The sequence below is a fragment of the Psittacula echo genome (genome assembly GCF_963264785.1).
Source record: "Psittacula echo genome assembly, chromosome: 11".
Lineage (NCBI taxonomy): Eukaryota > Metazoa > Chordata > Aves > Psittaciformes > Psittacidae > Psittacula > Psittacula echo.
In genome coordinates, this window is record NC_137746.1 from 16,476,465 (window position 1) to 16,487,146 (window position 10,682).

A 10,682-nucleotide genomic window follows, 5' to 3' on the forward strand; every position below is an offset into this window, starting at 1 on the left:
CACAAGAAATGTTTTCTGAGTGTTTGTAAGTACAGCTAGTAAAACTGTGCAGTTGCTTTAGACTGTCATTGCTTCATGTATCTATTAAAAGTAAACAAAATAACTGCCAACAGAGAGAGAACTTGACCTTCATGAGGCTAATGATGGAAAATTTCAAATAAGAAGGAAAATCTTGCTGAAACTTAGGAGAAAACACAAACTAAGGAGACTGAACTATTTTGCAACCTTCACATTTAGGCTTGTTGCCACATGAACAATCTCTTGATATTTCTAAATACACTATAGAAAAAAGGAATTGATACAAGGTTTGGGTTTAGTTTTTTTTGGTTTTTTTTTCTTTTAACTATGAACATTTTTTCCAGACAAATTAGAAGGCTTGAAAGAAATTATAATTTACATCTTAAAAATGAATATAAAATGTGATCCATTCAGTATACTTTGTAGACAGGTGCATGTTTAAGGATTTTATTTAACAGTCTGAATGTGTGGATTTACAACTGCTCTTATTTTTGGTCAGTACCATGATACACTGCAGTCAAAGTTGAATTTCAGGAAGGTGGATACAGAAGTGAGTATGTGTATTATCAGTGGAGCCATTTGCAGCACAGAGACTACTAGTAGATGTAACAGAGTATGAAAGGTATTGGACAGCAGATACGTAAAAATTATTATTCAGAGTTGTTTCAATTTTCATAGTCCCCGGATTCGTATTCTTCATCATCTTCCTCATCAGAATGGTCATAATACTCCCCATATTCAATGCTGTAGCTTGCACTTCTACTGCCAGCATTAAATGCAAATGCAGGAGATGAGCCTGCAAGACATAATTAAATCAGGTTAAATTAGTTGTACGTAGGAACACAGAGGAAAGATGGGTTTGGATCTGTATGGCAAGCTCAGTGTTTCTGAACCCCCATTATCTATTTGAAGAAGAGGGGTTTTACCTGATGGCTTGACCCAAAGCTTATAGGAGCAAATTTCTAGATCATTCAGGTTTTAAGATGTTGAAAATATACTTAATTCCCTATACCAGTAAACTGAGATTTCAGTCATCTGCAAATCATATGTACCTGAACATCCAACCAGAGCCAATAAGTTTGAAAGCCACTTGGACAAGCAAGGCCAGTGACAAACTAGACCAGTGACAAACTCCTGTAGATCACGAGGCAAATATAAAACAATGCGTCTTTATTCCATATTTGCCAGGAAACCCAGTTCTCTCCAGAGGAAGAAGGGTGTTACTCTGCAGGACTGGCCCGATGCAGAATGATAGTAAAGCTGTTTCTTACATCTTTCCAAACACTCTCGTTAAGGAGCAACAACTGTTTCCTTCCTAGTATATTGAAAAATAAAGAGCTAAGCAGAGTTGCTGTGGTTCAGAGACTCCCCCAGCTATAGCAGCTGTTCTGGGTGAGAGTTCCTGCTAACATCAGAGGACTTCTGTAGGATAAAGGTGAGTGGAGTGGGATGTGTCTCAGTTGTATGGCTACAGTCCACAGCTTGCTGTTTCTGGAAGCTGGTGTAGTACACAGCAGAATATTACACTATTAACCCGTTAGGTGATAAAGTAGAAGAAAAGGACAGAAAAATTAAAATATGGACATCTCTAGGTAATTTCTCATATCCTTCATTTGCATTCTGACAAGCCCATCCTTTGTAGCCTGCTTGTATGCATTCTTACGTACTTTACATCCAAACCCCAAAAATAATTACCATCAATGACTTTCAATCTTGCAGAGGCATATGTTGCACCATACTTATTTTTGGTGTGGCAGATGTAAACACCTTCATCTGATTTTTTGAGGCCTTGTATCTGCAGCCAGCCTGTCACACCATACTTCTGAGGCCCACCTCTTGCCTTTAAGAAGAGGAAGAAATAAAGTTGAGATTAAGTAGCTAGAAGACACCGTGATACTTCTCAAAAGTTGTTGATGGATTAAACATCATTCAAAACTTTAACTGCTGCCATGCTTTCATTCTCTTTGGTTCTGCTACCCTATGTTTTAAGTTACTGCTCTGTGTCTCTGAGTTCACTCTTCCCCATCTCTGCTTGTTAAACTTCATTGTCCTTCACAGTGCTCTTATTTCTGTTTCTTCCATGCTATGGACTCTCAGTGTTCCTTCTGTCTCTTGTCCCAGCAACACTTCTTGTTGTTTCAGAGCATTGCTGCCTGTTCTCAAGCTCATAAATCTTTTCAGCATGAGAATGGCAGGTGGGTCTGGGTGAGTTGTTCAGGGCCAAGGGGCCTGACCAAGCTCACACTCAGCATTGGGGTTTTAATGGATTGGCATGACACACTGTGAGCTTTCAGAATTCATGACAGTCACTCTCAACTGACTTGGGCTAAAGCCTCTTAAAGTGGGGGGAGCTTTCTTTTCCAAACATAACACAAAACCATTAACACATGTTAACAGAGATGCTTTCGTGGTGAATCTGTTAATGAACTAAGTTAACAGGGTTCAGTTTAGCCTCTGAGCTGAACAGCATTTGCATGTGGCTCCTTGCACCATTCCTTCTGAGCAACTTTAAGCCTGCTAATCCCACTTGTGTTCATGCTGCATCTGGAAACATTTCTAAGTAACGTACACTCATAGTACTTTTGGTAATTTACTTAGCTTTTTCTGTGCTTTTGCTAGCTATGTTTTTGTTCAGGTTGTTCCCCATGCCCATTGGATCTTAACCACTTCTGGGCTGTGTAAGCAGAAAGCTAGGTTTGTCATGTATTTCTCTGTACAGTCTCTGTTCATCTTCTTTGTCCACTGGAGAAACATGCAGGTGGAGGCTTCAGCCTTCCTGCAGTCTGCTTGCACATCTGTTGTTGTTAGCTTGTCTCCCCAGAATGTTATTTCCATTTGAAAGAATTAGCATTTTGATTTATTTAATTTTAGCTCAGACTTACAGGCTGTTTCTAGATTTGCTTGAAGCCTGTACTAATGCCAGTCTACTCTTTCCCCTTAGATTAAAACACAGTATCCTGTGTTTTTATCCATATCATTTTTATCCATATCATTTTATCCATAAAATGAACAAATTTTTTTGCTTTCTTTTTGAATGTCTCAGGGACTGAACCGAAATGGCAGGTCCCAGGAACAGCATCTTGCTGTTTAGATACTGAACTAGATAGAGTTCAGATACTATGCAGAATTATGCAGAATTGTGCTTCTGCATTAAGAGTAGAAAAATTATTGCCACGTTTTCCAGAATGCCCCCACCTTCTTTTAGGTAGTAGCCCAAATGGTTCCCTTTGTATGTTCATTCAGTTTTTCCAGAGTCGTACCTACATCAGGAGAATCTTCCGTCTTTTCTTTCCCTGTCTGTTGTTTCTTCTGCTTACACTGCTAAAGCAGTGATCCTTGCATTGACTGAAATCATAATTCTTTACGAAGTCACAGGGCCTCTACTAGGAATCTATTCATTACCGCAATACTGTATTCTGTAGGGGGAATTCAGTGATTAATCCCTGTACGCCTTCATCTGAAACCATATGACATGGAGAACTCAAGTTGTACCTGTACTGAGAGGTGGGTATCATCTCCTGGCAGGAACATTTTATTCCCCTTTTTTTTCCATTCCAGATGTGGCATAGGATAGGCTGACACCTCACAGCCGAAAATGACATCATTGCCTGTGTAATTTTGGGCATCCTGAGGTGGCATAGAAATAACAGGAGCTGCAAGGAACCAACAGCACAGTGCTTTAGGAGACAGTGAGCAAAGGACAACACAAACACAAAAGCATACAAACATCAATTCCTACTTTGCATTATAAAACCAGTTTACCTTTTGCCATCTCACACTTCATGAAGAGCTACATGATTCCAAGCAGCTTTTAAAGCTCAGAATACCTGTGTCCCCGTAAAGGGTGAACAGGGTTTTCAACAACTCTCACTTAAAGGACCTGTCTGTCCTTCTCCTTGCACATGATTGTGAAACTTAAGCAGAAATCAAGTTTCATGTACGTCCCGTGAACTGTTACCATGGACTAGACTCAAGGCCCCACAGTCAAGCAAGACCAGAAGAAGAAAGCCCAAGAAATTCTATAGCAGACAATCACAGAGTAACTTTATTGTACATGATTCGTCTGAATTTTTGTTTTACATTTTGGCTAGCTTAAAAGTGAAAATAACGAGCTTGCTTGTTTGTCAGACTGTGTTTGCTGACTGCATCATTGCCTTGAACTTGCTAAGATCTTGTCCCCCTCCTGTTACCCATGGGACTCATTGCAGCAAGTTACAGAATAACAGCATTGATATATTCCACATTTATCCAAAATTACTATCACTTTCATCATATGTTCTTGTTATGAGACAAGGAATAAAAGGGATTGAAATCCATTTATTTTGTAAGGTTTTATGTTATGTTTATTACAATAATCAGATTTCTGCTTACTTGTTTCCTATTGTTCTCTTACCCTCACCCCCCTCCACTGTTTGTTTTTTGCCTCTGTATGATCCTTTTTTCGAAAGAAAAAGCTGACGTTAACCACGAGAGGGAGCCAGTCCAGGGATTTGAAGACATTGGAAAAATAGAACTATCACCTGATGCATTCATACATCATTTACATATCCCTCTGTAAGCATGTATGAATATACTAAATGTTAACAGGAGATGATGATATTTAGGAGAAGAGAGCAAAATAACAGTTAGTGTTATCACAGCTCTCCTGTTTTGGAGATCTCTGCTTTTTTTTTTCCCTGACCTATTTGTCCTCAGCAAGAAATGTTTTTCCTTCTAAAGTCTCTTTTATTTCTATCTCCTTACCAGTGTTTAAAAATTTGTATGTTTTCTGAGCCATTAGATTTGTATTTAATTATTGCTTTGATTTTTGTACAGATCCCAGATGCTTGGAAATAGAAACTTATGGTAAATGTATTTTTACTTGCAAGATTTGAATCAGTATGTACAGCGTTTATGGTTCAGCATTTGAAATTGTAACAGCCTCTTCCAGGTATTTGAGCAAAGTTTCTAATGCATTTGTTAATTTTTCAGAATTTATATCTGTGCAGAAAATGTCAAATGCATCCTGAGTAAAATTAATTGCAAACAAATTATACAGCAAAGTATCAATTTCCCCATTGATGAATGACTCATTAAACAGGAAAAGTAAAGTAAGGCTCTCGAACTAGGATACTTAAGCCCTCAAGTGCTATTCTTTTATGAGAACTGTATATTATTTCAAAAATCTTGTCTTCAAATCAGCATTAACTGAATATTTTGGTTGAGATTTTTTTTACCTATGAACTTATCACATACGGTCTGATATTAAAATGTAATTTGAAATATTAAAACTCAATGCAGCCATGTTTCTTTTAGTCATATGTGTGTTGTAGTTAAGCTTAAACTTAAGTGTATGTCGTGGTTTAAGCTCAGTCGTAAATCATGCAGTCGCTTTCTCACCCCCCCCCCCTTTCTTCCCCCCTGCTCCTGCAGGGATGGGGAGGAGAATCGAAAGAATGTAACTCCCGTGGGTTGAGATAAGAGCAGTCCAGTAACTAAGGTATAACACAAACCACTGCTGCTACCACCAATAATAATAATGATAAGGGAAATAACAAGGGAAGAGAATACAACCAGTCACCACCTGCCAACCGATAATACCCAGCCCGACTGAGCAGCGAACCGGCCCTTCAGGGTAAATGCCCCCAGTTTACATCCTGGGCATGACGTGCTGTGGTATGGAATACCTCTTTTGGCTAGTTTGGGTCAGGTGCCCTGTCTCTGCTTCCTCCTGGCTTCCCCTCCTCCCTGGCAGAGAGTGAGACTCAGAAAGTCCTTGATCAAACTAAACATTTGAGCAGTAACTAAAAACATCGGTGTTATCACCACTGTTCCCAGGCTGAAAGTCAAAAACACAGCGCTGCACCAGCTACTAAGAAGGAGAAAAAATGACTGCTACTGCTGAACCCAGGACAGTGTAAAATAGAAACTAAATGTCTGTGTTGACTCACATGAGTTCTTTAAATTACTGCTGTAGAGAGACAGCAGGAAAACCTTTTTAAATAGGCAGATGCTGCCTGACTGGTGGTTTTGTTGTGGTGCTAACACAGGTGTCTTGTGGATACACCAACAACACTGAAGTGTTGCCAAGAGCTGTCCCTGCTTGTGTGAGTGTCCACAGACACAGCTCAGCTGTGCAAGGGTGAGGGCTCTGGCTTTACCATGCAGCGTAAACCTACCCTTAGCCTCGAGGATATAAGGGTCTGAATTACAGATTCGTTATAGCTGTTCCCCTAGGAGGAATTTGTCCAGCACTGTCTACCATACACCAAGACGAATTCTGCACTGGAAATACTCCTTCCATTAACTGTAAGGAGAATACTGTGACAGCTTGGAATGCTGAGGTGTATGCTCAGTTCCACCCAGCTGGACACTTCTTAGGGGTAGTTAAGGCTTTGCTGGACTGGGGCTGACCAAGACTGACAACATGTGAGTTCAAACTTGTAGCAAGTAGGAAGAACCACAGTTTTGGTCTAACCATACTGCCTTTTCTGAATCTGAACGCGCAATAAATGCCTGCATTACTGACTCAAACTTTAAGTGCATCCAGAAATAAAATAATATACATCTCAAACCATCATTTTGTTCTATTTTACAGAAGGAAATGGAGTTAGTAAGATATCATTTTAACACAAATTTCCAAACTTTGGGTTTGAGTGGTTCAGATTTTGTGTTCAGCCAGATTCTGCCATGCATATCTGTGTGCACTTTTTTTGCATAACTGTGTCTTTAAAAACAGATCTTTACTGTTATGATAACCTGTCATTTTGATTCCTGGAGTATATGTGCAGTGGTTGCTCCTTTCCTTTTACAGTCCCCATTGTGAATTATCCTCATGTATTATAGAAGAAATAGACCAGAAGCAAGAAAATGTCAAAATACTGCTTCACCTTTCACTAACAACATTAACCCGATATTACCCCAAACTAATGAATTAGATGTTTCTTTTCCCCTTAACTCATTTTTTTTAATCTATGTCTGATTTGATGAAAATGGCAGAAAAATTCATGGCTTGCTTATTTGTTTTTTAATCCCAAATTTACATTTAGAATGATCTATGTGACACAGCTAAATATAGAGAATCACTTCTAGATGGTTCTGTTACATCATTAAATCATCAGCAAGAGAGGTTTGAATGTGAATGGGGATGAATTAAGTGTGGAGAATCTACATATAATCAATGTACGCGGTAGCCTTGGTAAATTATTAGATAAACCGATCAAAACTAGCTTTCAGGAAAAGAAAGGCTTTTCCACTGTTGCTTTAGGGAACTGGGCCTTCTCCTTTTTCTGGTGATGCACTGAAGAGAAAAGGCTATACTCTTGTGATGAAAGGAGTTTATTGTTGTCTATTTATTCATTGCTTGCTGCATACAATTAATCCATTTGGCATCAATAGGAAACAGCAGATGCTTTGAAAGAGAAATAACAAAACAAAGTACTTTGAGTTGAGTGAAGGTTGTATTTATAGCTTGGTACCGAAACCCCACAGTGTTCAGTGTTTGTTTCTCATGCAAATTCGAGTCAGCAGAAAGCAAGTGCCACAGCAAGGCTGCTGCTCTTGGAGCCAGACTCCCCATTGCCTTTTGTCACCAGTTGCAGCCGTGAAAAAGCAGCCTAAATCATGGAGCACCTTCACATGCCTACTGTGCTGCTTCAGATAGCTGCCTTGCCAAAGAGGGGGCTTACTGGTAGACTCTTGGAGTAGACTAGAGTAGACTCTACCCCGTGGTAGCACGTGTGTATCGATAGCGTTGCTTGCTAAAAGAGAATCTACAACCCAGCATGGTCAGCTGCTGCTCAGAGAGGTTGAGAAAAAGGGCACTTGTCCCCCCTTTCCCCGTCGAGCCCAGCAGCCACCTCAGGCGCTCTGCTGCAGCAGGGCACAGACATTGACCTTGGCAGGAGCCAAGGAAACAGGCCCCCATTTTTCTTTAACTGAACTCTGCACAACAGTGACATGGCTATGAACTTCCCACCAGGCTTCTGTGCAGTTCAGTAAGCTGAGCAATCCTAGGAAATTTCTCTGCATCCCTGGTGAGAGAGTCCAGCCTTTCTGGGAAGCCAGGAAAGCAGTGGGAAAGCCTTGGGAGTGATTCCTCCAGCAGAGAAGCTGGGCTCATTCCTCCTCTACATGTGGTGTTATTCACCTCAGGGGTGACTGCAAGGCCCGGTGGATGACAACATCAGCAATTAAAAGTGGCAGTACTTCCAAATTAAAGTTTTTTATACATGGCCAGTTCTGTTTGATTAATTAAAGCAGAGCATTGCTTTAAGCCTGTACGCCTGAACAGCTACCTCTGCTGCAGTTACCATCCCTTGCTGTAGAGTGGCCCTTCTAGCTGAAATCTGCCTGAAAGGGTTATGCCAGAAGAACTAATGCTGTTCTAACCCCAAAGAAGAACACCTGTGTGAGAGCTAACAGGCTTTCGGTCATATTGTGGGCTGGTATGCCCTGAGTTTTCTGAATGTCTCTTTACTGACAAGCCTCATTTCCCAACTTAATACCCTAATGGCAAATTCTTTATTGTATTGATTCCTGATTCTTTATTGTATTGTCCTCTTGCAACTTGAGAAAGAGGAAAGAAATCTGGTATTAGCTGTTCATCACTTTTCCTTTTAAGCATTCAATATCCAGTGTTCATTCAATATCAAAGCACAGCATACAGTCTAAATTGGAGGCAACAGATTGCTAGTGAGGAGTGGGTAAAAAGTACCCGACTTGCTCTCATATGTGGACCTTTGCCAGAGATGCAATTTTAGATTCCCAGAACTGTGACCCATTTGTGACTCAGAGACCTCTCCTACTTCCTTCATTTCTATTTCATACCTATTCTATGATTCTATGATTTCAGAAAATACTCCATTAACTTGTTAAAAAAGAACAATTTCTCATTCAGAGAACAAAAGCCTGTTCACTTTTTCATTTTATATTCATGTGACTTAGGTGAAAGGTAACCAGGAGTGAGGACTTGTAATAATGTGAAGAACAAGAACAGGATATGAGCAAGAGGCAGGATTCCCCGGTACAACCCTGCTAAGATTCCTTCCACTAAAAATCATCACAGACAACTGTTCATGCTCTGTAACTGTATTTAGGGAAATAGTTTCAGTTTGATTTTGTTATAATGTTTAGATTTCTCTTTCATGGGTTAGCTAGATTTGACAATGATTCCAAAACTATTATCTTGGACTTCTTTGTAAGAACAAAAGACCTGTTAATTAAGCCTCATCTTCTATTGTCTCTACACTGCTAATCATATATACACACAGGTGGATACAGTCTGCACACACCTATATATAAAAACACATACATACATGTACATGTGTGTGTATGTACATATATGAATAAGGTATGCCTTGCTCTCACCACTTCATTATAAGATCAGTCCTCATACAGTTATTTGTCCAGTCCTCCCAGACTATCCTATCTGCTTACCTCTTCCCAACTACACATTCTTGTAGAAAATACCTCATACTCTGCTTATTCAGAGCAGAACTAGTCTGCAGATCTGTGGCTTATTAGTCACCATGTGATTTAATCCACTAGTTGCATATAGAGTCTAGTAACATACAAAATTAAGTACCATCTGCTGAACCACTAAGTAAATGCTTAACACAAAGTAGTATTCTAACAAAATAATGATAAAGAAAAAGCAGAATTAGTTTAATAAAGTTAGACTAGAGCATCTATTACATGTTTGAAAATAAGAACAAGATCATTTTTCAGTGTAGAAGTGCCTCTGTACATATTACCTGATTCACATGGCCCTTTGTGTTTCATGCTGATATTCCTTTTTGTAGCATAAGCCTTGTTGAATTGACAGATGTTCTCGTAGGTTTTCCCTTCAGGTCCACAGATGCTTTCTTGAGACTTGCACACACACTGGGGTTCAGGGACTTCCCCGAACCTTGCTTCATCAGCATCCAACCTGCACTCGAGGTTGTCCCCACATTGCCCATAAAAATGATTGCCCTGGTCCAGGTCGCAGATCTGACCTTCCACATTCCCACACTCAGGACAGCAGCCGCAACGGTCCAATACAGTCCCAGCTGGACAGTCTTTAGGCTCAGAGCAAAGTGCCAAATTGCATTTTCCACAACTATCTGCTTCCCTTAACAGTCTCCACCAGCCTCGGTGGTACAAAGCAGGGAAACTCTGAGAAACCTGCACCAGTACTACCAGCACTGCTGTAACCATTGGGTGCTTCATCTTCAGAATGCAACGATCGAGCAGAAAAGGTCCTTGGAGTAAAGCCAGGGGCAGAAAGAAAAAGAAAAAGGAAAAAGAGAGCAAGCTAGTGAGAGAAAAACATTCCAATCCTTTTGGTTTAGAATATAAATTCTACTGCAAACACAGGCTCTAAGAAGAAATTAGCATCAGATTCCTAGTCTGGAACTGATAACAAAAATGCATGCAAACCCACCGGCTTTTCTCTAATGCAGTTTGGAATGTGACTATTGCTTGCACAGAAACCAAACTGCCCCTTCTGACAGCTGAGTTGAAGCTCTCTGAAAAGCTGTTTGCTCAGTGTCTCCTTAAGCCAAATTTTCAAAACATTGCTCTATTGAAACAACGTTATATCGCAGCTATTGTAGAAAGGGGAACAGGGTAAATGAGTGTAAAATAAGAAATGAACTGCTATGAGCTTCTCCCCTCTCCCACATCAGCTGAAAAAGCCAGAA

The 10,682-nt window shown here is 40.1% G+C and overlaps 1 protein-coding gene across 1 annotated transcript; it reads right to left on the minus strand.

The window, feature by feature from the left end:
* Positions 1-683: 683 nt before the first annotated feature.
* LOC308225856 (kazal-type serine protease inhibitor domain-containing protein 1-like) lies at positions 684-10,209 on the minus strand (the record flags this gene model as incomplete). The annotated part of the gene is made up of 4 exons (XM_080627048.1): positions 684-814; positions 1,714-1,858; positions 3,511-3,671; positions 9,753-10,209. 4 exons carry the CDS (start codon positions 10,207-10,209, stop codon positions 684-686), a joined length of 894 nt encoding a protein of 297 aa, XP_080483174.1.
* Between the last annotated feature and the right edge of the window lie 473 nt (positions 10,210-10,682).